This window comes from Zonotrichia leucophrys, chromosome 9, assembly GCF_028769735.1.
Source record: "Zonotrichia leucophrys gambelii isolate GWCS_2022_RI chromosome 9, RI_Zleu_2.0, whole genome shotgun sequence".
Classification (NCBI taxonomy): domain Eukaryota; kingdom Metazoa; phylum Chordata; class Aves; order Passeriformes; family Passerellidae; genus Zonotrichia; species Zonotrichia leucophrys.
In genome coordinates this window covers 9228700-9255167 of record NC_088179.1, presented here as the reverse complement: position 1 = coordinate 9255167, position 26468 = coordinate 9228700, and the positions used below count along the sequence as shown (strand labels likewise).

Below are 26468 nucleotides of genomic sequence, written 5' to 3'. Positions count from 1 at the left end.
GTGCTGTCAAAACAAGGCAAGAGAATTAACCTGGATTTCTCCTCCTCTCCTGGCCTTGACTTCAGAGCCATTCAGTGAAGCAAAATAATGCAAGAATCTAGTATTTCATAGTATTTCAGCTCATAATATTTCAGTATTATGGTCCCCTGAGGTATAAACAAAACAAAAAATGAAATAAAGTTACAAATATGATGACTTACAGTGACCTGCTGACAATGAATAGGTTTATCGATATTTTAACCTTACAGTTACATAGGGTCTGTCTATTGAGGCTGCAAATTAACCATGCAGTGAACAAGACCACCCACACTTTAGCTTTCTTCAGAGACTCCCCCTTCAGTCTGCTCCTCCTGTCAGAGATTATTGATTTGGACACCTCAAAGAGCACATGTGAAGTACTTCCAGGAGTGGGTTGGCTCTAAAAACAGCCCACTGACTTTCATATGATGTGAAACCCACGCTAATACTCTGTCCTAGACCCAGATAACTGCATGAATGAGTGGCTCACATTTCCTTGCCTTGTTGGCATGTCCAGGGGCTACAGTGACCTGTACAGTCAGAGGAGAGCAGCCTAAGAAAATCTCCCATACACTATGCCTGCATTATGCCCAGCACTGCTCTTAGGTCTGAGGTGGTCCAGTTCATTTCAGGGCAGAATGATTTGAATTCACCAGCAGTTTGGACCTGGGCTTGTGACCAGGCTTATAAACTCCCCGGAGCCCTGGAGCACTGGGGCTCTGCACTGAGAGTGCAGAAAAGCCCACATGCTCACAGCAGGAATCACAAATGTTTAGCAGAGCTTGCTGGCCTCAGCTGAGGGCCGGCAGCTCCTCCTGGACTGACTGCATTTGCAGTTAATCTGGTAAATCAGCACAACACTCCCTGAACTCACATTATTAAGGCTTTTCCATTATCAAGAACATCAGAGCTTCCATCACTCTTGAGAGCAGAGCAATGGCTGTACTGCAGGGGAGCTGCACACTTCATTTTGGGATTTTTTAACTCTGGTGCAGAGTCTCAGCAAATGAGCAACATCCTATTGTGAAAAGAGCAAGGAGGAATACATAAAGCAACTTTGTTAAATTAAGAAGAATTAAAAAAACATCACTAAGTACACAGGCTAGACTAGCAGAACAGAGCTAAAGTACCAGCTGCCAAGTCCTGGGCACTGTGTGATTCCCAAGTGGGTAACAGAGCTTTGTGTCTTTTACCACTGCCTGGTCTATTTTCTGTTCAATGCTTGCAGCTTCCATTAACATTAATGAGCCTGCATATGTGCCTTGAGGGTAAGAACATATTCCCTCTGTGGCTTCAAAACTTGTTTATAAATCCCTCCCAAAATCACATTGTGTTCATTGCTCTGCACAGAAAGCTATTATAACAGCTATGAGATCTGCTATGTTCATTCCCTTCTTTCCCCTTGCCCTTGCTTCTCTGAGGGATGAGGAAACAGACCTGGAAAGATGAAGGGCTGAAGGTGATGCAGGGAGGTAAAGCAGCTCTGGAAACTGCAATCTGAAAACTGACTTGCTGCAGGGAGGGGCAAACTGAAGTCTCAGCAAAAGCAGAGCAAACCCAATCCCAAAGCACTGAAAAACTATTCCCACCACCACCACCCAAAAAGCAAAGCCTTTGAAAGTCTCTAAGCTATTAAATACTAGAGAACAGAATAAAATCTTTGCCATGTTCTACCTGCTTGAATGCAGGTCAGTGGGAAAAAGCTCCTGGGCAGAATCCCAACACAGTCAGGCCAGTGCTGCACTCCACCCTTCCAATCCCTGGGGCAGCAAGGAGGCTGGGAGGGGCAGGGCAGAGCAAAGGGAAAGACATGCCAGGGTTCCATTAGGGGCTGCATGGCTCTAACACTGCTCAAGACACCATACTCATCCCCATGCCAGCTAGAAACACAGGGTACACACTTCTCTGGAGTCAGGCATGGCAGCTGAAAGCCAACTCCACCTCACTCTACTGACAACAAGGCCTGTGATTTCTGACTTTTCTGCCCTTGACTTTCCCCTTCATCAGTGCTAGCCCTTCTCCCAGTGTTCACAGATTGAAGTTAAGCTCTCTCAAGCCTCACAGGCTGCAAGAGATACAGTGCAGCATACAAACAATTATGGGTAAGACAGCACTGACATCAAGAATCAGATTAAGGTATGCGAAGGAAAACACCTTGCTCTACACATGGCTGCTCAACAGCAGCTCACGTTATACCTATATAGCTAATGTGAACCAAGCTGCAGCTTCCCACAGGGAAAACTGTGCTCAAATTGTGCAGGCTGTAGGAAAGAGGAATTGAGACAGTGCACAGTATGCAAGCACTGAGGCCTCTCAGCACAAAGACCTACTGCAGCTCAGACAGCACCTGGCTGAGGAGCCCCTGCCCAGGGAGAATGCCCTGGAGCTGGAGTTCAGGAGGCAGCACACCCTTGTGCTGCTCTGCCATGCTGCCCTTCCTGCTCCCAGACCACATCCCAGCACTGCAGCCACAGTGACAAGTGGCCCAGGCTGTGAGGAAGCTGATGGTAGGAGCCATGGCACAAATCTGGTGCTCCCTGCACAGGGCTCTGACAGGCTGCACTGCAGGATGCTGCTCCCCAGGCCTGCCTGCTCACTCCTCTGTCACAGCTCCTGTCACAGGGTGCAGCAGCACTCACTCCTCAAAACCACGTCCCTAAAACACTGCACTGTGCTGTGTCAGCAGGAGCATCTTAAACTGCCCACAGGTCAACCCACCAGAACCCACCTGTCAGTCCCTTTAGACTGGTTAGGCCTGAATAGGGCTCATTAAAGACATTTCTTCCTTTGGTAGGCATGGATGAAAAGATCTGGGAATAAGATCTGGCTATAAGGAGTGACATATCATGGTTACCACAGAGGACACTATTTCCAAGTTCAGGTTAAATACATTATTCACTAAGGTAGGAAATAAAAGGAAACCAGCTCTATGTAAAACCAGCAAAAGTGCTAAATCCCTTTAACCCAAACTCTGCTTAATGAGAGCAGCAAAAGTTCAAATTTACAATGAAGAGCCACCAGTCTAGCTGACAGAAAACTGGATTTATGAGAGAGACCAACTGGACTGCAAGCCCAGTTACAGTTACTGTAATTGCTTTGCTCCTGAGAAAAATTTTCCTTACAAGCTGCCCACCTTAGAAATTGCTGAGCTCACTGCAAGGGCTTAGAAGGCAGCAGCAAGGAGGATATCTTCTTTCCCAAGACATTTGGAAGGAAAACACTAAACAAATTGAGTGGGTTCAAGAGGTGGGTCTCCTGCAAGCATTTTCTCACATCAGTGGTAAATTTTCCTTTGCTCTAGCAGCAGCAGCAGAATTACAACCATGAATAGCATTGTGAAAATGTTATTCTGAGTTTTAACAGGTATCTGTGTGCATGTTTGGATGTACATGCAAGTATATAGAGCCTGCTTTCTCATTACACATGTATTATGCAGACATAAATTAAATTTCATAATCAAATTATGTATTTCATGTGTATTTTTATATAATGTAGTACTCCATATGACTAAGCAGAATTTAATAACAAAAAATGAACTTTCAAAATGCAGTTTACTTATATCTTTTCATTTTTATTTGCACTGCAGCAGATCTGTAAACCTTTCCTGTAGACATGCAGTGATCATATCAAAAACCCTTCTTGAGGCTGGTTACATCAGCCAATTATACTGCTTTATTACTTCCTTTTTCTGTGAGACTGGGCACTGAAAACAAATCAATTAATTATACTCCTGTATTTCTGCAATAAAGAGCCTTTCAGGATGAAGATTAGATATGCCTTCTATGCTGAAATGTTATTTTAAATTACCCTTTTCAGTTAACTTCTCACTTCCAATGTGTGATGCATGGGGCACAGCTCCATTTGTTTGCTGTTCCTACCAGAGTTTGAAAACCCTGAAGAAAAGACAACCCACATTTTTAAAAAACACTTTTTAGAAATCTGTCACAGAAGAGAAATGCATTGGGTGGAAGGCGTTCAGTGGGTGCATATGAGAGGCAGCCTAAAGAGTGAAAAATGGAATATTAAAGCACAAGAGAGGATATAAAGTGTGGAAACACAGCAACACAGCTAAAGTCAAAAAGAAGGATGCCCTCAGGCTGGAGAGGGCTCTTCCAGGCAGAGCCAAGGTAGGCTGGGATGAACAAAACAAACCCAGTGCTGCTGCACAAGACGGGGCCAATGTGTGTCACTGCGACTTCAGGGAAGATTCTCACACTCCCACAAATATGGGAGCCAGAGCCCTTACAGGAGAAGTGCACAGAACCAGTGGGGGTGTTACTGCTGCTATTTGTGCTCAGGAGGAAAAGGTCCTTCAAGCTCATGACCAAAGTTATTCTGCCCCTTCTGCAGTGAAGTCAGACATATTCAAACCAATCTGATGTCATGGCAGATATTACCGTGGGATAATATTCAATATTTGATTTCACCATGATCAAAAAGAGTATCAAAGTTACTATCAGTTACTGCTTTTGTTTGTACAAAGAGGATCACTATCAAAAAGCAAAAAGTAAACATGTTTAATAAAAATGAGTGATGAGGCTGTCCCTGGTTGTCTAGAAAATGTAGCAAATTCCTTTTCAGGAGTAGCCGCCAGGTCAGACAATTGACATTATAGTCTGAATTATTCTGCACAGCCATAAAAATTTAGGCTGAGAACAATTTTGACTAATCCTTTGTAGAGATTCCATGGTAGTTTATGGAGAAACAAGAGGGGTTTTCATCATTATCTCCCATAGTTCCTGGAAAAGGCTCTAGTCATTTAGCCTGTCAATACCACAAGTACATGCAAATGTGTGAGACACATGCATATACAAATATTTGGGTACAATATAGACAACGGTGACTGAAAGTTAAACCTGCCTGTTCTTGGACCTGAGCTTTCAAAGACATCCAAAAGAAAACATGAATACTGTATCCTACAGAATTTCTCACCTGAAATTGGGAAGAGGCAGACTTACAAAATCTCAAATTCAAAGTTTGCTACTAGAATGAGAATTGTTACATAGGTAAAAACATAAGTAATGACCTACAAAAAACAAGACTACTAGAATCAGGGTTTCACAGGATTCTCTGAGCAAAATTTCATATACTAAATTTGCTAGGAATTTATTTTTGGGCAACAATAATCATTTCATATTCAGTGACAAAGCTTGTCTAATGTTTGTATCAATCAATACTGCAGGTAATGAACTTTGGCTTCCATCTGTTCTGCTCCTCTTTAGAGGTTCTAATCAATGTATGACCATAGATTTTATATAAACATTCCTATGTTAGCCAGATTACTGTGAAAATTCATCAAAAAATGTTACCTTGGAGTGCACAGCTGATAACAAAGCCTCTCCTAGTGAGAGTAAAACATCTTAGAAATCCAGTTCTGTTCATCTGAACACCATATTGTACCACCCTTGAATATATCTGTGCTAAAATTTGACTGCTCCCTTATAAAAAACCCAATCCAAACCAAAACACCTACAATCTGATATTTCTATGTATTAAACACTTTGATGTGTATATATAGTAGACATAGAAGCAGGGCAGGCATTCTGAATGCACAAAACCAAGATTAAAGGGTTCTGTCAGTTGAAAACCTCCAGGAACTTCTTCATTTTAGCCTGAAAGTGCCCATTGCTGCTCTTGCAAAGCAGCAGAATGAGCATAATACATGTCATAAATTAAACATCAGAGATATTCTTAATGTTCCATGAAGGCATTTATTCACACTGAAAAGTAACATTTAGGTATTATCTTTTATGCTGGTGATGGAGTATTACTCATTCATCAGTTTTTTCCAGAGATTTGCTATGAATATTCAGCTCTTGATGACAATAGTGAGAATCAAGGTGCTCTGCAATCCTTGGACTCTGGTATGGCACCGTTGTCATGCAGAGGAACCAGAGTGAACAAGGCTGCAGCACCACACATGTCACTCATAACTCGTGTGATGGGATATATCAAGCTCAACCTGCACAGAGTGGAGGAGGAAAAGTGTCTTTGGAAACAGAAATGTCAACCAAGTTTGAACGTTGAAATCTGTCAGAAGGGACATGACTACATATTCCTTTCTTCGATTCAAATTTCAGATGGCAGATGATGATGAGGGAAAGGAAACAAAATTGTCAGAACCTTCCAGAATGACAATAATGCTGAAGAAAATCTAGTTCTGTGAGGACAAAAGCTGTATAAGGGGTCTGCCATGACTGCTGTGAGGCTGGCAAAATACTTGGATGTATTTCAATTATCACTGTTATTATTGCTACTTCAAATCTGTCAAGTTCTCTTGGTTCTCAGCAAATGAGGAAAAGGGCTGGGATATGGATGTAAAACAGACTCCATTCCTAACCATCCTTGAGATGGTGCTGAGGTCAGCTGTTCTGAACAGCGCCATGTACTGTGTGACTCAATTCACACTTGCAGGAAGAGTCATTATACAAATTAAAATACATTAAACCCTTTCCTACTACCCTGTCTGCAAAACAAACTTCATCTAGTCTTGATGATTCTGGTTGGACAGATTCAGGGAAAAAGAGTCCTAAGAGACATATTGAAGAATTATAAAAATACTTTAAAATGTTGTATTTTTAAAAAGAGGTTTAGTGTAATGTAAGAGCTCCTGCCTTTCACCTCAGAGCATATCAGACCAAGTTTTTGCCTCTTTTGATAGTAAACTAAAATTTGAAAGACTTTCTGATAAGAAAATTTAAATATCAAAGTTAAATGGTTTCTGTGTAGGCTTTGGTCCAGTAAAATTGTGGAAAACTGCTTTTGTTAAGGACAGTCACTTAATGCTTGCATTTGTCATGTTAGTCTGCATGGAGTTGATGTCATGGTTGCTGAATAAGACAAGATATGGAAGTCATGAAAAATGTCATAAGCACAATAACTACCAAGACCATAAATAAATCCACAGCTGTGCCCAGCACTTGTGTTCAACTTCACAATCATAGACATATGTGCCACCATGATTTACACATTCATGGGCATCTTTGTTATCAGTGACAACTTTTTAAAACCAGATTTGCTCAAAGAGAGTCATAGCAAGAATGTAGCTAACAAGTATTTCTGGCCACAGCACCAAGCAAAGGGATACACACTAGGAGGACAATGTGCTGCATCAGATGTCAAACTGATATGTAACACAGCAGTGGGAGACACCAGCACTGATCAAAACCATTTGTTCTTATGGGTTCCTTCCTACAGTTCACACTGTGAAGCAGAGTCATCCTGATCTCTCTAGGAGAGAGTACAGCTGGTCCTACTGCTGCACAGAATGTATTTACAGCATGGAATAAAGGAAGGAGATGACCCCTACAGTGTTAGCTCATCTTTAGCAGTGCAGAGTAAGGAAGCAATGTGTTTACTAAAACTATTTGTTAATTCTCTGGCTGAAATGTAACTGGGAGGAATGGGAAGAGAAAATGTAGACTCGGACACAAACAGAAGCTTTGGGCTATCCTTAATATCATCCTGGCTAAAATTTTTACTGTTGGATGATATTTCCTTGCTGAGGAGTTTCAGGGCCATGAAGTATTCTTTTTATTAATTTCTGTTCTTCACTCCTTTGTTGACAAGAGCCCTTTCCAGAGCTGTGGTTTGCACCATGCTAATTGTATGGTCAGTTGTCCTTGGCTGGTGGGCAGATAACATTGGCCTAACATTCTAGCTGACAACAATCTCCTCCCCCTTCATTTGGAATAAATTCAACTCATTCTCCAGTATACATCCAGACCATGTAAGTGGTGCAGTTCTGTGATAAATGTCAAAGGCAAAACTATCAAGAACAGTTGGATAGTTGGTCCAACATTTAGACATGAGTGGTCTAGGATACCTGTGTTGACACTGTTACACAAATAGAGAAACATACAGCTAATTCTTAAATGCAAGAGGATAATCTTAAAACTGGCTCATCAACCCCCTTTTTCTCAAAGAATTTCAGGGTTACCTTCAGTCCTGTCTGGTAGTTTCCCACTTTTGCTTGTTGTTCCAGTGTTGACAGTTTCAGACGAGGTGCTCAGTTTGGTGTTGGGGTCTCGTTTCGGTTTTGGAGGCGGCTGCTTTCGAGAGCTGCTGCTTTCATCATCAGTTCCTCCAACTGAATGAAGAGACTGGGATCTGACAGTGAAGCCACTGGAGCAGGGGTGTGGCAGTCTGTCCTGAGGAGCAGGCATTGTCATAAATCCCATGCGGAAATGTTTCCCCACGTAGCTGCCTTCATTTCCTCTTGCTACTTCTCCACCTATGCTGTAAGAGAAAATACAAATATAAGCAAAAGGTCCTTCTTTTCCTGAACCATATCTGGAACCAGGGTCTCAGTTCTGCCTGTGACAAGCAGACCATGTTTTTGAATTTGAAAACAAGAAATGCTCTTCTCTGGAAAGAAAATGACTACTAGAAAAGTCTATTTTTCAGTACAAGCTGCCAACAACTGAGATATAGATACACTGCTAAGCCCTCAGAATTTTACAAAAAGAAATCAAGACAAGCTTTTGTCAGGTTTCATAGTATTCTAACTAGAAATTTTCTACAGAACAAATTTCAAACATTGAAAGTCAGAACTGAGTTTTCAGGAAAACAGGAGACTGTGAGTAGGGCAAAGAATAACACTTTAGAAATACAACAGGGGGTATTGATCCACACCCTCTGACACATCTTTGACTACAGATGCTCATGTAGCTTGGGAAACAAGGCTCATGGCATCCAATCAATCTTTTCCCTTGAGACTAAAGAATGGTAGAGAAGAAATATTCTAAAAATTACTTGTCTATAGGAAACTCAAAATTACATCAAATCCACATAAATCAGCAACACAAGCAGCTTCAGACTAGTAAATTACAAGTTTGGGAGCTGAAAAGGCCATGGACACCAGGTGGAACACCAGGAAGAAAATAACCTCCAGCCATTTAGAAACACAGGTAAAGAAGAAGGAAAGTTAAGTTGAAACAAGTGCTACCATACCAATCACTGCATTTTTCTGAGGGTGGTATGACTGAGAACTTGATATTATTCTTGTTCCACTCATGCTTATCAGTTCTGAAAAACAGCTCTTACTGGTGTTTATACTGCAAACCAACAGCACATTTCAATTCAGGCAAGTCAGTGACTATGCAAAGAAACTCAGCAACACACACAGGTCAATGTGGGCCTGTTTGCAAGGAGGTTTGAAATGGTACCACTGTGGGCACACAGAAATGTCAGCACAGGAACTGTGAAGCATCAGAGAGCTCTAATTAGCTCCTGTTTCCCCTTCACACAGAGTAGAGCTCTAATCTGGGTAAATCCTTCTCTGAAAGTTTCTTACTTGATCTTGCCTTGGTCTGGTGAAGTTTATTTGGTGCTGGTACACATTTCCTTTTTTAAAAGAGAAGAACATTTCTCAGAAGTGTGAAGAGTAAGCAAGGCCACCTCATTTCCACCCCATCTTCACTGTAGGTGAAACACAAGCTGTATCTAATTATCCTAAAGGCATCAGACTGGCAATGAGCAAGTCTGCATATATACAGCTTAAATATATATATATAATATTTGTACCTGATAAAGCAGAACCTTTGTTGCTTAGTATTCTCCCTGCATTTTTATCCCATTTCCTCTCCACTTTCAAAACTGGTTAACAACAGAATAGGTCTAACTGACCATGTGCCACTTTCCAGGGACACTGACACCTACCCACAAACGTAAATGTGTGCACACATGCCTGCCACACATATGCACACACTGGTCCATGCTCATAGCCAAGTTGTTACTAAATCCTAATTGGCATCAATTCTGAAGGGATTTGCAGCCAGAAAGATCAAGAGGTAGAACTCATTCATTTGAATATTCTAAAAAACCTGTAGTTAGTTCGAATGATTAACTATGCCTCCACTAATCTTTCATAAATTGTTCTGAAAATAATATAATCCTCTGACACTGGCCTACAGAAAGAACCTGTCATATTATTTAAAGAAGATTACTATCCAAACATGATGAAGAATGCAGGTGGGGAGTCTGCTTCCTTCCTTAAATCTATTGGATAATCATGTTTAGCAAAGAAAATTTCAGTTTGCCATGTCTCCAATATTACAATTCTTAACAGTTTACATTATTTAATTACTACATTTACTTCACTGCTGTGAGAAGGTGTTTGAAGCATCCACAAAAACCAGGTTCTTATGCCAAGCTGGGTGGACTTGCACAAATCCCTCTAAGGTGATATATTTCACCCTTTTCCTAAGAATACACAGAACTGCATTTATATGAAGTGTGGGGGTGTTTTTTTGCCAAACTGCTGCATCTTGTATTTCAGAAATTAAAACTTACAAAATGTACTCCTGGTGTCTAAATGCATTGTATCATTAAATAATTAAATCAAATCCTTCCCCCCACCTTAATTTTTCTTTCTTTACTTAATTTCAACATAGATGAAACCCTCACCTGCTTCCTACACTTTCTCCAGAGCAAAGAGCCTAGAGCCAGGTGAGAGAGAGGTTGTGGGTACAGATGGGAACAGAACTTGCTGCTGTGCAGCATCACAGCTGGAGTAGATCTGGTCTTGCTTTCCTACATCCTCTGCTCAGCTACCAGGGAAAACCAGCACAGCACCATTTTCCTGTTTTCAGCCACTTTCAAAGGAGTATTCATTTGTATTTGAATGCAGGAGCCAACACTCAGCTGCTGGTGAAGCTCTGTAAGCCAAAAACTGAAGAAGATTGCCCTCCAATCTGTGGTCCTGGGCCCTGGTCATTAACCAGGATCACAACAGACTTAGGTTTGGTCCCTACACTGGTAGCAATTCCCAGGATAGGGCAGCTGGATGTTTTCCAGCTGGCTCTGACCAGTTCACACCAGCACAACACACAGTGGGATGCCAAGTTCACACCTCAGCAATGCAGACCAAAATCTCCTGTGGGTAAAGAGAAAGGAAGAACTCCAGACTCACATCAAGAGCGCAAAATCAAAAGCAGGATGTCAGATTTCAAATGTAGCATCCCCTGCCCTCAGGTAGCCGCATCCTGAAGGTCCATTTAGACTTGTGCAATGCACAGTCTTGCTGTTGTTACATCATGAACCCAGACAGAATGAAAGGATTTATTTATACACTCCTCCTGCTCACAGCCACAGGAATTGGCTGGGGCTAGCATGTGTCCCACTTCAGCACAACAAGCTGACAAAGATTTACACATAACTTGCTGTGCAGCAGTGACTACAAAGACAGTGAGAGAGAAAGGAACTGTGTAGGTCTCACTCCATTATTTCTGACAGTTCTCTGTGCTCCTCGTTGTACTGATAATAAGTTCTATCTCATTTCAAAACTGTATTATGTGAGTTGCTGCCAGTATTACATAGTTTATTAATATATATGGAAATGCAGACTTGGATTATTCTTCTGTGAAGTTTAAATTTGAACTTGGCCAGGATCAAATGCTTCTCTGACAAAGAATTATTTACAGCATTAAATAACTGTAAAAAATGCAAGAGGTCAGAACTGGGCTAGCATCAAACCACAATGGCCTGGCTGATCCTGCAGCAGTGTCAGTCTGCTGGCACATAGGCTGTGGTCATGGCAGGGCTGCACACTTCAGAGCTCACTTCTGGTGCTCTGCCTGGGCAGATACTGGAGTACTGATGTAACTCGAGCAGAGAATAATGGAATAACATCTTTGAAGAACTACAGAGGAGAAAGTCTTTTATATTATTAATTTCACTACATATCACAAGAGTGAAAGTTACAGAGAAAGACTAAACATTAGAAATGAACATAGAAAGCAGTCTAAATGTAAACAGCATGGGAAAGGTCACGTCCACCTTGCTTTGCCATGAGTCATAATGTTCCTGCTGACTCTGAACATTTTTTCAAGTTGTTAAGTTAGAAAACTATGGCAAATAAATTTTCATCACATTGATGAAAAATATATGGCAAACAATAAGATCCAGAGGCTGTCTGCATCAATCAGTGTGGCATTTTTAGTTTGCATTGTTCCTATTTAATATTGCAAAGAACAATTTTAATTTGCTGTGCTGTTTCATTACTTGGTCCAGATAGAAACAGAATTAATTCCTGGAAAAAAAATTAATAGTTATATGAAAACTTTTATTTTACTTGGTGTCACTATTTAACTATAAACAAGATAGAATTAAATTATTAAATTCCTCAGTGCAGCTGTAAGGAGTAGAAATCTTGGACTGAGACCATAAAGTCAGAATACCCTGGAGATGGATTTTCTTCCTAGCTATCTATCAATCCTTGTTCTTGGTTTTCATGCAAAAATTCTCCTATCAGTTTAAATTTATACTGGATTATTTTCATCCCTCAGGCACTAAGAACCATTTCATAGTTCTCCTCATCTTTGCATGGTTTCCTTTTTTCTTCCTGTGCTGCTTTACATTGGATTTTCTGCTTTTTTGGCACAAGTTCAAAAAGGGAGCTACACCTGATTATGAGATTTGACCTCCAAAGCAGGAAGAAGGGGGATTTGCTCTGCTGGGTATGTGTCATCTTTGAAGGTATTTTAATTTCTTTGCTGTGATGCATTCCAGTCAGGGACCACAGAAGGTCACCATCCTTCTAAGTGTTGGAATTCCAGGTAGCCAAGAAAAACCATTTCAAGAGCAGCTGCTTCTCCTCTTGTACTTGAAGAAGATTGACCACAGACACTGGTTCATTTGCTGGCAGAACCTGAGCTGGGAGTCTCTGCAGGCTCCTCTGTGGAATGGGGAGAGCTGGGAGTTCCAGGGCAAGTGAAGCACATGGATGGCCAGGCTCCTTCCCTGTGGGGAGCTGCAAGCCCACGCTGAGCTAATCCCCCCTGACATGCTTCTAATCCACCAGGGAAGCCATCTGAGTCAGAGACAGAAGTCGCTAAAAAATTAACTGATAACATAGGAAGAATTTTCTGCAGAAATGACTAATCATCAGCAAAACAAAAGGAATAAAAATACCTAACTCAAGGATCTTGTACAAGCTGGCTTGACTGTGCAAACAACAGTTTATTCCATGGTGTATTTATATTTTCTGGGTTAAGACAGTAGCTACTGCTGTTTTAACCATTTCCTTGCTCTTCCAGCAGAGAACATCCAGATGCCCTGCTCATATCAAATGTTCTGCATATGAAGGGCTGAAATGGCTTTGAAATGTCTATTCCCCATCAGAATAAATTATGCACATATATACTAAGGATGACACATTTTACTTTGTATCTGAGAAGCACTTTCAAGATTAGCATAAATTATATTTGTAAATTAGAGGTTGGATGCCAAAACAACAGAAGATATACTATTTTTATCCCCCTAAACATGATTTCAACAAACCATGAAATGTAATACTGAAGAAATAAGGACAGGGTCACAATCATGGATTCAGGAACTACACTGTAGGTATGGTTTTGCACAAATCTATAGCATTTTTATCACAAAAATTAAACATGCAAATTACACACATTTATCTCTATTTTTTTATAACACTTCAGAGTTCCCCCTTCTTATTCCCCAAGAACATACACTTTTTTTTTTTCTGCATTACTTTTCTGAAATACTCAAACGACTCACCATGTTCTCAAATCAAGATCCAGAGGGTAACACTACCATCCTTTTAGATATAGGCTAAAGCACAAATGGGTTGTAACAAAGGTCAGATTTAGAGCCATTTTTTGCACCTGGAGGACTGCCTAAAATGACCAGCCAATATGTCTATGCACATCAAATTTCTTCCCTCTACCATATGCCTCTGCTTTTGAGGTAGGAGATCAGGTGCTGCTTAAGAAGTCAGTCCTCTCAGGATACACAGAATACATTAGTGCTACAAAATAAAATTTCTTCTTTTATCCCACCTGTCAAACCCACAGGCCCAGGGTTTGATCCTGCAGACATGCAATGACAATCCTGCTCTGAGTACCCAAATTATTGCACTGAAACACCCAGGAAGCTTTGTGGAAATTGCTTGTGCCTCATCAATCTCTTGTAAGCAACACCACTGACAGATGTGTATCCACTGCCTATTTTGACACTAGGTTATTTCTTTAAGCCCTTTGTGCTCTTCTTGACAGTCTGCCATCCCCAACAGGACTCACAGAAGATTCTCCAGAAGAAACTGAACTGCCACACCACATGTTGTGGTTGCACTGTAAGATGAACTGAATCCCTGGGGAGCAACCAAGAGACAGCTGTAATCCCTCTGCAGTACACAGTGGATAATAAAAGCAAAACTAGCCAAGACTGTCCACAGCAGGTTTTCCATATGATGCCAGAAAATCTGATTTCAAATACTGATCTGGTATGCTCTGCAGTCAACTACTTTTATAATACAAAACGTTGAAAATTCTAGCAAGAGTTGGAATTTCAGGGAAAAAGAAAAAAAAGAGCAAAATCAAAACAATCCCAAAACACTTTATGAGAAACTCTGATAAATTTATAACTTTGTTTGCTATTTTTAGAACAAATCTAACATAAGCTAGACCGTTTGGAAAGGAGTAACTGAGGAGTAAGGACCTTTCAGATCCACAGAGAGCTCAACGAAATTGTTTCATGAGTCTGAACAGAAGTGCAGGTACTAGTTCTATTTTCCACTGGCACTTCTACTATTTATAGCAGACTAAGGATGCCTGCATTGGGCTGAGCATCCCCAAAGGCCTGGCACTGCTCTCTCAGCAGGACCAACTGTCCCTGCTGTTCCTGGGTACAGGGACCCCAGTGCTGCAGCCCACCTGTGCCTGGTGACCAGCTGAAGCACATGGGGACATCTGTGGGCTCTGAATACACAACACTGGAAAGGCTGGAGTGGAAAGTGCTCTGCTGTTATATGGATACAGTTATTTTTAATTTTGCATTGGGGGATGCACAGTTAAAAGCCAGCAAATGAAAGCTCATATGTTCAGAGTCACCTAGAATTAGACATGGAGCATATGCAATGTTTAAACTGAGTGCAAATGCATGTTCTCATTAATGGAGTGGGGTTTTGCATCCTGTCAAAAACAGGTGGAGCTCGACCAAGGCTGTGTTTTTATCACATTCACTGGAAAACCACATGGCTCAGACTCCATTCTGCCTGAGCAACTGCAGCTAAGTAAATATTTCAATGAGATATGGGAATAAATTAACATGCAGAATAATTCTTGGGCATTTCTGGAAGAAAATGTTTCTTCAGTTTTGACTCAAAGTTTCAATGGAAAAAAGAAATCTTTACAGAGTAAAAAACCCTTTTTGCGGATCAGATACTGTGAAAAGTTAAAACCTGAACAAATTAATGAAATGTGGTGAAACTCTACAGAGTTTCTTTACAGAGACCTGTAAACCAAATGCTCTGTGTGGGCTGAGAGGTTACACTGGATCTAACCTTTCCCAATTCAGGCTTATTTCAAATACTAATTGTACAGATGCTCTTCTCAGTCCTTCAAGCAAATGTGGCACTACTTTCTTTTTTTTTTTTTAATCTGAGCTTACATTAAGTTGACAAGGAAATTACAGTTTTTAAAAATGCTTCCTATGGTATCCAGTTCCAAAGAGAAAGGACTCTGAAAGTACTCTTCAGTCCTGAGTGGCAGTGAACAGGAGGAGCAGCATTTCAGTTCAGAGGAAAACCCCTGAAACAATGCACTTTAACATAATCTATAGCAAAACATACAGATTATTTTTTACACAACTGGTCACCTGAAGGTCAAGTTATTCCAAAATTCTTCTGGTAGTATTGTCATTCACAATTTGCAGTTCAAAATGCATTCCCTGAGCTTATCTGGCTCTTCATTTCCTTTTCTAAGTGCCCTGTGAGGGGGTAAAAAGGGGAGAGGCACTTCCTGGCACATTGGGAGAAGGTCTCAGCAGCACAGGTACAGCAGGAGTGTGACAGGGATGCAGGTCCCACTGAAGGGACAGTTTTATGCAACAGCTACCACTCTAGATCTTGTGATTGTTATATTCATATGAGGCAATTTTGCCTCCAGACATCTTAGCACATAACACAATTTGGAAGTTTACATTCTCTTCATCAGGCATTTATCTGATTACAATTTCAGGCACTGGTTTTATTGACAATCAGGGTCAGTTGGTAGTTAATAAAAAAACATTTGGACATTAGCAATTTAAATAAAATTTAACCTACAAATTGTATGTTAAAATTTTCATTTTAGGGGAATGCACACTTACAAGGACTCTGGATGCTGGACTGGTCTTTGCACAGGAAACAAAAAAACCCCATTTTTTTGCAGTTTACCCAGCCAAGCTACATAAATGTTCTGCTGGATACATCACTGCTGTCATAGGTTGTGGAACCCATAGAAGTCTTCAGCAGAAAATCCTTTTTCACCTGGAAGAGCCCTGCCTGGGTCCATCACCTTGACTTTACAGCTAGAATTAACTATCCTTGTGCTATTAGGTATGACCATCTTTCTGTTCCTTCTGATGTCTGAAGGAAAGGTATCAGCTCTTTTGTCAATCACTACTCTGTATTTTAAGTGGACAGCAGCGACAATCTCTGCTATGCAAAATGAAACAGACTCAAAAAACTAAGTGGAATATTTTTGATAAGTGTAATAAACCCAGGAAACAGGAAAGGGAATCACTCCACAGATGTGTACATTGGTGTCCCTCCCTCCTTCCTCCCAGGACAGTCTCAATCTGCTAAATAAAACTACATTAAATCCTGTACATTAGTATCAACTGTTCCCCTCAGAGCCTGGAGAGGTTTTTTCACTAATATACAAAATTCTCATGAAGATCTCCCTGCTTCTGTCACTTCTCTATGTGTAACAAAGTGATCATTATTGCCACAACAGAATATTAATATGCTTCACATCTAAATTTAGAAATAATACTATAAAAACTCTTTCCTTGTCTTGATGGATGTCAGTTTCTTAGCCAGGTTGTCAGAAGCTACTTATTTGTTCATAGAAGTAAATTAAAAAGGACATTTTATTTTCAGAAACACAGTTAATTTAATATTGCACATCAGAGCATGTGACAAGCAAGTGTCGTGGGCACAGAGGTGGTCAGGACCCAATGATTTGAGTCAGGACACTGACAGAGGCCAGCCAGCAAACACACATCTGTCCCCACTCATGCATGTACTCAGCACAGCCCTGAACCCTTTCCACACGGAGGTTTTCCAAAACATTCATTGCATCTCCATTCCCTTTAGAAATCAAGGTGAATTGTCCAAATGCAAAGCACAGAAACTCTTTTCTCCTCTGTATCCATGAACAGATGTAATGGGCCAGACCCAGGAACTCCAGCAGACTATTAAAAGGTCTTTATGTACACAGGAATTTAACACCAGAGACAACTGGCTACAATAAAAGCTGCCAATAAACCTCCAAAGCTGCCAGAAATTAGCACATGCTGATTTTCATCACTCACAGAATTACTATTGCAAATGGGATGACCAGATAATTTTGGGAACTGCTGTGTTGTGCTTTTTTTTCCCCTTCAAGAGTAGCTTTTTGCCAAATTTTTGAGCAAAAACCTATGTCCAACAAGCTCTGACAGTGAAGGAAGATAGTGCTTAAATGCTCCTTTAGGGACATGTACTTACATTGCCCAAAGGGTCATCACTACAACCTATGAAACTGCAGTGAAATGCAATTTCGCTGAAGCAACAGCTTGTTTTCCAAGCTGTGAAAGTCTGTGTGAGGATTTCTTAGAGAGCTAAAACATTAAAACAAAGAGCAACACCCTTGTAACCTGCATTTAATGGTGTAATGGTAAATTAAATGGGGGATGTACTAGTTTAGTTCCCTGCATGAGAGGTGATCAGCTCTGTGCTGTTCATCCTGAAAGTATGTAAATTCCCTTTATTCCTCAGACAACTCTTCAGAGCTGTCATTTACTGAATGTTATGTTTCAAGTGTCTCAGCTTGAAGAAATAATGCTGTGTGTGCACTGAGGTTGTGAGCTGTGGCAGCCAGGGTCACACAAAGTCTGGACCTGATTTTATGTAAAGATGACAAACCACAAATAGTGTGCTGTTGCTTTCCTTTGCTCTGAGAATTATGGTTAAAATCTGCAAAGCTGCTGGTAATAAGTTGTAGTGAATATACATTTCCAGGTTGCTTAAACTCCATTGAAAATCTTCTATCTAGGAACAATAACCCTGACATCAAATGAAGTGCATTTGCCTCTCCCAAAGGTACATTGCAGGCAGCAGCCCACTTTAAAACAACTGAAAGGGGAAGAAGCTCAGTGACCATCTTTGTGAGAGGTCCCAGCACTGAAGTCCAAATCAGTTATCTGCACACCAGGCTTCACACAGGGGCTGTTTCTGTCACTCAGAAGAGCAATTCAGCTATGCTTTTTAATTGTTTATGTATTTTTTAACCCAAGAAAATACTGTTCTATGCTCCAGAATATGTGATACCCCTTTCCCTGCCCTGTAGCCCAGTACCCACACAGGACACAGAAGCCTGTTGTCCTGTCCTTACTGCACCAGCCAGCCCAGAGTTTGCAATTCTCACATGCTAAGACAAAAAAACTCCTTCAAGGTGGTCTCATGATAAAAATCTGAAACCAGAGCAGCCTCAATTCAAACATTTTGGGTCATTATGTTTAAGACTAGAACAGTAGACTTTCAAATCCTACAGAGAAGTCGTGACAACGTATCTTTTAATAGGCACTTTCACCCACTTATTAAATGGTGATGCCCTACTGAGCTTTAAGAAATAGCATCTCTGAATCATTGAAGTTGGAAAATATTTTAAAGATCATCAAATACAACCATCAATTCAGCACCACCACCATTTTCACCACTTAACCATGTCCTCAGTGCTAGAAGGATGAACCTTACTGGGCTTTGCACACACTTCTGTGAATTGGCATGTGAAATGATTTTGTACCCTGCCTAGAATTGCATACAGAAATGTTAATGTTCCTGGTGATGAGCAGCTCATTATTCTGGTTTCTACAAACTCCATTTTATTTTTACCTCAGTAGAAAGTGAAATATAACAATTGTTAAATAAGAGCTAGCAGCACCTAGTTATTTAACCAGTAGATACATTGCTTTACAACAAAAGTAGATGATTACAGGTAAGAAAAGAGATGCAGCACAACTACATTATTGCAGCCCGAAAGTGCCTTCTAGAAACTTTGTGGAGGGAAAGGGTAAAATCAGCATATTTCCCATGGTGGGTTTTGAGTTAAACAGCTAAATATGACTTGTTGTCATATTTTCAAGTTTTGCCTTATATCCACGACATATTTAAAATGAGAGCCAAGGCTGTTTCATAGTCCTGCTGTTGGATTCTGGAATGGAAAACTAAATGCAATCTATGGTTGTAGGACACAAAGCTTGAGAAGTCAAAACTATGGAGTTTCACAGATGTTTGTGAGTGATCCAAGCTGACACTTTTAATCCACGCTCAGATATTAGAAAAGGGATATTTCATAGGTATATCCAGTAAAATTAGGATAGCTTTGATTCAAGACCCAGAACAGCATCAAAAGGGCTCACAAAATAATAGTATCAAGGAAAGAAATATCTCCTAAGGAGAGATTCCCTTCTGTGACAGTGACAAAACTGGGTCATCTCCTAGATGCTAGCATCCATAATTCTTAAAATGCAGATAAAAATACATACAAAGTATAAACTTTCACAATACATTGGAGTTATTTATGCATATACTTACCAATCTGTGTTTACTGCCCTTCAAGCTGCATACAGAAACAATAAGATGCCTTTTCAGAAGGGGTAGTATGGAGCATGCAGATCTATAGCTTTGATTTACAGAATATGACAGGCAATCAGTGTGTGTCAGAGGAAGCCCACAACAGCAAAGAGACATGTTAAAGCCACATTTGAATTTTCTTTTTTAGGACTGAGCAGATGAGTGTTTCCTTCATGTTCTGAACACAGTGGGATTGGGAAATATTCTGAATTTCAGGCTAGGAGAAAATGGATTGCTTCAAATTATAGGAAAATGAATAGCACGGATTTTATTCCTCACTTTCAGCAAAACTGAGTAGTGCATAGCAGAAAAAGGAAAGCCAGATGCATTCCTAAGTCTGTTTTATATTTCCACCAGAAGTAGCATAACAACTAGAAATTAACTATTTCCCTACATTTTTCAGTCTCATGAGATAAACATTAAATTCAGCTAATGAACTGGAAAGAAAAACGAAAGCCTGTGGATTAATATTTTTTAAATTATTAAATCAAACAGGAATACAGGCAGGAAATTAAAGGCTGTATTCCTGCATTAATACTGATGTACAATTAGAGCAGCTAAAGATCCCTTTTACAAAGACATCAATATCACTTCCAATGTAAAAAAGGTTTACATTGCTTGTTAGAATATGAACTGAAGTTATTTCAGCTTAGAAGAGTCTGACTGCAAAGCCAGAAAACTGTTAAAATGCAGACTAATAGAAAGAAGACAGCTAAGCTGAGCAAATGGGTTGCATTTTGTTTTTGAAACCAGAGACTCAAACCATCATATATTAAGTTTGAAAGAAGGCACTACAAAATTGAGAAACCTGAGCAGGATTGCCCAGTCCCTTCTGTCCATTTCCATGGACAGTCTCCTCACATCTTTTGTCAAAGCCAGGCTCAGATCTGTCCCTCTGTCCTCTGTCAGGACTACAGAGCCAGAGAGATTATAAACAAACTGCTCTGTTTCCGATGCAAATATACCAAGGTTAGCTTTTTCCTCCCAAGTGAAGTCACTCAGTGACCACAGTGAATGTGGATGGCTGGACAAGTGTCTCAGAGTGTCCCTGCAGAGGAGCTCTCTGTGCCCTGTGCTTCCTGTGGCCAGGAAGAATGTGAGCCAGACAAGTCTCTGTCCTGCTTTTTAACTGCAAAGTGCAAGGCAATTGAGAGTCAAAACAGAGCCTAAATCACCCAGAAACCAAAGTTCTTGAGATTAAAGCTCCCCAAAACTTCCTTTAGAGACAGTTATACACACATGTACCACTCACACAATCTCATGCAGAAAGCTTCAATCTCAGCTAGTGCTGCTCCCAATGACAATGTTCCAATATGTGATTTAATAGTTCCATTGGTATTCTTTGAGAATAATGACTGTTCTTGCTCCTTTTTGTTTTGCTGCACTTTTTCTCATTTTGCTAGCTTCCATCCCTAATGTGTTATATTATTATCCAGGTCTTTGCCCAGTCTATCTGTTACCTGCTCATTAGAACTCCTGTGGTAGAAAATGTTCCTGCAGGAACCTAATTCTAGTGCATTCCAATTTATTTTCAAGCTGAGTGAGTCTGAAAACTCAGATTATTAAGGTGAGTTTGCAGTGATGTATTTGATAGACTGTGTTTTGTTGTGTTTGGGCAAAGGGAAATTCATCTATAGAGTTTTAACTTTATACTTATAAAGCTAAACAAAAAAATAAGTAAATCTAGATCCTCAAAGAAGCCTGCATCCACTGGGGCTTAAAAGTGACTAGGAGATCAATGGGCAAAACAATTCAAGGCATTTCTTGATAAGCTGTGTGAGAGGGATATATGGCAATTGGCGATACAAGCTTGTTCTGATGACACTTTAAACGTGCAAACCTACTTTGGAATTCTCCAAAATAGCTTGGAAATTTCCAAACAGGTGTTTTTAGTTTAAATTGCTAATAAAACCACTGAGTGGATCAGTGAGTTGAACTTACAACAAGATCCAGCAGTACAAAATTTTTATGTGCAATTTTAGGCCTGAGCTCCCTACAGAATGACCATAGAGCTCTTACTGCACTGCAGTAATGGCTATAAAATATTAGCAGTGTTAAGTAAATTACAATATATTATATGAGAAAGGCCTTCCACCAGGTAACATCTGGGCCTCCAAACTATTCAGTACAGGCCTCATTACTTGTCTCCGACTTATTTTAAAATCATTTATTTACTAAGACTTAATTTAAAGCAAAAGGAAAACGAAAAAGAAATTCTAAGAGTTTAATCATAGCTAAAAGGCTTACAGCATGCACATTTTCTTCAATTTATTATTAAAAACAGCAGCAAAAATTGACTGTGGTATTGAAAGGGCAAGAGAAAATTAAGCAATGCCTCATCTACTACTGCCAACTCAATTTTAAGCACTCTGGGCCTTTTCATATAAATGGCAATTTTATTGCTGGCATTAGAGAAGTAGTTATCCTACTCTCTGAAAATGCCTACCACTTCCTGAGCAAGTCTGTGGAATATGTGCAAATGATTAACCACAGGCCAGGTCAGCTCAGACACAGAGCAATTACAGACTGGTGCAGAGCCCTGGAAAACTTTAAAGCCACAGGCCAGCAGAGGCTCCTGATTGAGAGATGCACACTAAGCCACTGGCCAGCCACTGCTGCCAGAACAAGGTGGTGTCAACAGCCTCTTTCCTGTTCCCCTGCACTGATTTTTTTCTCATTTCCTGAGGCAAGCCCAGTGTGCACACACCCAGCAGGCATCACAGCCACACCCAGGAGGCTCTGCTCTCCACAAGAGCTGTAACAGCCCAGGAGCATTTGTCAGACCAGCCAGCCTGAGCAGAGGGGGCCTGGCTCTAGCCCAGTTATGCCTTAATGAGAATATCATCTCCCTTATAACAAAAGACACCAAATGAAACTGGATATTGAGGACTCATACTGTCACGAGAGAGAAAACTGCTACTAAATATTAGCTTATCACTAGGTATCCAACCAATTTCACAGAAGACTAGCAGCATCTCGTTAGGTGTATATATATAAACTGTCATCTGTTCAGTCCATTTATAAAATGTGGGAAGGCAGCAGGAAACCTAAGGATTCATCAGGAGTTCTTGGAGAGAAACATCCACTGCTCTCTTTGTCATTTCTCTCAGCCTTTGATTTTAGCCTCATCTTTTCACAGTTCTTTGTCCTCCTTTCTGCATGCCCCCTGCTCCAGCAGGGCCACTAGTCACCCTGGGTGCTCCATGTTAGACACTGAGAGAGCTTCTGTGCAAATGTTCAGCACCAGCACCACTGTGTGCAGGCTCTGACATTTTACACCACTTGCTCTTAATCTAGGGACAAAGGCAAAGGATGGCATGAGGTGCACAGGGGAAAGCAGAAGCCACCCTACAAAGCTTGTTGTGACAAAGCAGAACTGGACCCACAAGTGGAGCTGCAGGTCAGCAGGAGGGCAAGGACTTCAGAAACCCCACTGAGTACACAGCATCCAGCTATGGGCAATCCTGTACAGTGATATAGTCTTAGGGACTTGCTCTACTTTGGCCTTTCCTGATCATTTCCTCTTGGATAGCTGCTGTTGCTCCATTTCAAAATTTGACAGATGATGCAGAACAATCAGCTGAGCCAAAACCTGAATTCACATGCCATGGTTCCCAAGCGGCAACCTCAAACCCAGAACCACCCCTTGCATGCTTCTGCATTTCTCTGTGTGCTTTGAGTTTCACTTCTGAAATGCACAGAAACACTGGTCTGAACAGAGCTTCAGAGCCCTCAGAGAGAGGGGAACCACAAGGTACCACACATCAACTCAGGAAGGAAATGTTGAGGCTATGATGACCCCTCCAATACACTATTATTTACACAAGTGAAAATGGCAGTTTCTCAGAAGATGACCAAGTCTTTGGCCTGAGAGCACAAAAGGGGTTTGCAGTGAGACCACAGACCTGGAAAGCAAAGCAGAATATGTTCTTGGCTTATCTACAGCTGCTATCTCATTATTTCCCACCTTGCTGTCCCAAGTTCCCCAGCACACTAGCAGGAGAAGCAAGTCTATAAAATACAATATAAATACAAAAAATTATAGAATACCTCATGTTGTCAATGCGATTTAGCCCTTGGCCAGCAACCTGTGAACAGATTTGAGTAATTGGACAATCTGTTCATAACAAAAGACATGACAGACAGGAATGCAGGAGTGTGTCCAGTAAACATGGTGAAGTGCCAAGGCTAAGGGGATCAGTAACAAATGGAGAAAAACAAGTTATTTTGTTTTCCACAAGCCAGAGAAACAGGAAGAGGAAGATGAGGAAGAAAGGGAGAAGTCCTGCCCTGATCATAGTAGATTCTTCATGGATGGCTGCATATTTGCTGCACTGCAGGTACACTTCCACATAATAAACCTGAATTCATTAATACTAAATATTTACGCTCAGCTTGTAACTCATCCAAAAAAGCAATTATTATACATCAGGTTGATGGAGAGAATAAAATCATTAAAATTTGGATCACTCACACAAGATACTGTGTCAATGCACAGTTAACAGTAAAATCCCTAGTAGAGTACATTCAGTGGGAATAGTCCAATGCTTTCTAATAAAGCAATGCAAAATCTGTTTTGCTGTAACACTGTCCCGGTTCCAGGTGGGATGGAGCTAATTTCTTCTCAGTTGCTACTGCAAAGCTGTGTTTTGGATTTGGAATTAGAATGGTGTTAATAATACAGTGATGTTTTGGTTATTTGCTAAGTTGTATTTAACGTAATTCAAGGACTTTTTTCTTATCTCATGCTCTGCCAGTGAGGAGGTACACAAAAAGCAAACAAAAATGAGCAAAACCCCAAAAACCTCCCCAAACCCAAATTTAGCATAGCTTAAATTAAGAAGCAGCTCTTGGGAGTGAACTTTTTAATATTTTCCCAGCAGCCCTGACATGTTACAGGTGTCATTTGTGGGGGACTAAAAACACAGAGGTTAGCTGGTAGCAGCAACACCTTTCACCTCATCATGACAGGTGAGGAGAAGCTATACAAGAAGAGACTCTCAGTGTCCATCCTCAGCCTGTTTCCAGTCCACTTGAATATCTTTGAGAAAGGGCTAAACAACAGAAACTCCTTGGCTGGAAATGAAGAGCAGAGCAATCAAAAGTCATACCCTGAGATGTGACAGTCAGAGTCCTCTCTTTCTCAAATAACACTTGTCAGAGATTAACCATGTGGCCTTTTAAAAGGCAGCACATGCCCTGCAGAAGTCACTGTCCATGCTGGATATGGCTTCCAGACAGCACAGAGGCCTTGAAATCAAAGCCTGGTTGGAGATTGTAGGTCTGTCTTGGAATTACCAATAGCTACTTAAAAGATATGTAGGCTAAAGCACAGTCCAAACACACTGGAGGGACTCTGATACAAGCCGATGACAGACACGGGTTTTAGGGGAAGTGGCTGCCCAGTTTGGCACTGGGAATACATCACTACAACATGACCTACACAAGATGTGGGTGTCCCTTTGGATAACCCTGTATGTAAACACATGGTGCCAGTGGTAAAACGTCAGCTGGCAGGATAAACTGTAAAAGACATAGTATTAAATCAGGCATTTGCAGGGCTCAGGTCCAAAGATACTAATCCTTTCATCAGGATTCAAACTGGCAATATTCCATAGAGGAAGACATTTGTTCTCTCTCTGGACTGGATATAAAATTTTTCTGTTCTAGAGAGCAAACCTTCTTCTGTTCTACTCCCAACTCCACTTCTGAGAAGAGGCATAAAGCCTTGTTTGCCTTCTGTGTGTCTCAGAGAGTGACCACGAGTGCAGTGACAAGGCAATGACACTATTTGGGGAGGTGTAATGCTCAGATATGACTTTGTATTGTGTTTCACAAAGCCCAGCAATGGTACAGGAGCATGCAACATGTTTGACCCACGCTAGGATCAAATATCCTCACTCCCTGTGTTCTGATACAGGCCCACCTTAGTACATGACTTGATCAGAACCTTAAGTTCATAAACAAATCCAAAGTTTGTATTTAGATCTGCTGACATGGGTCTCTGTGAGACCCAAGAATAGAAAAAGAAAGAATGATAACAAAGGTTTGTGGCTCAGACTCTTTGTCCGAGCCAGCTCACTGTGATTGGCCCTAAATTAGAAACATCCAACATGGGCCAATCAAAGATCCACCTGTTGCACTCTACAGCAGCAGATAACCATTGTTAAAATGTTGCTCCTGAGGCCTGTCAGTTTCTCAGGAGGAAAAATCCTAAGGAAAGGATTTTTCATAAAAGATGTCAGTGACAGGTCTCAATGCTGGCACAACAATGGTATTCAAAATTTCTTTGTTTGGAAATAATTCCAGCATTCTAGATACCACATCATGAAACTGCTGACTTTTTTGTAGTGACGGCCATTCCCTCACAAAACTCATCTGCAACAAGAAGTTCTCCAAAACTAAAATTGCCATTCTGATAGAGAAAGATGATCTGAAAATTTAAGCCAGACAGCAAGTAAAACCATTTGGAACTACTTCAGAATATTCAGTCTGTGATCATTCCCTTGAGTCTCTGTTTTGCCATTTTGTTTATTCTTAGGCTGAGCCTGAGAACTTATATCCGTGCTTAGATCAAATTGTGTCTTGCTAGATTGGGCAACCACATATAGGAAATATCACTATATGTATAAACAATAAAGATGTCTTACAAATTTCTCTGCTCAATTCCTATGCACTAGGATATTTACAAGGTGGCCAGAGCCAAATAAGTCATCATTTTCTGTGGTAGCAATAAAAGCATGATCATTATCTTGAAGGTTCTATTTCACTGTAATACCATGGGACAGGAGTGGGATACTACCACTGAAAAGAAACAGGTTTATTATTTATG

At 40.7% G+C, this 26468-nt stretch overlaps 1 protein-coding gene across 6 annotated transcripts in view; it reads right to left on the bottom strand.

The window, feature by feature from the left end:
• Positions 1-26468, bottom strand: part of NYAP2 (neuronal tyrosine-phosphorylated phosphoinositide-3-kinase adaptor 2) — a 154216-nt gene that overhangs the window by 65208 nt on the left and 62540 nt on the right. For all 6 annotated transcript variants that reach the window (XM_064720731.1, XM_064720734.1, XM_064720733.1 and 3 more), the window contains one exon: positions 7958-8256. In XM_064720731.1, coding sequence (XP_064576801.1) covers positions 7958-8256 — 299 coding nt within the window. The remainder of the gene's footprint in view (positions 1-7957; positions 8257-26468) is intronic.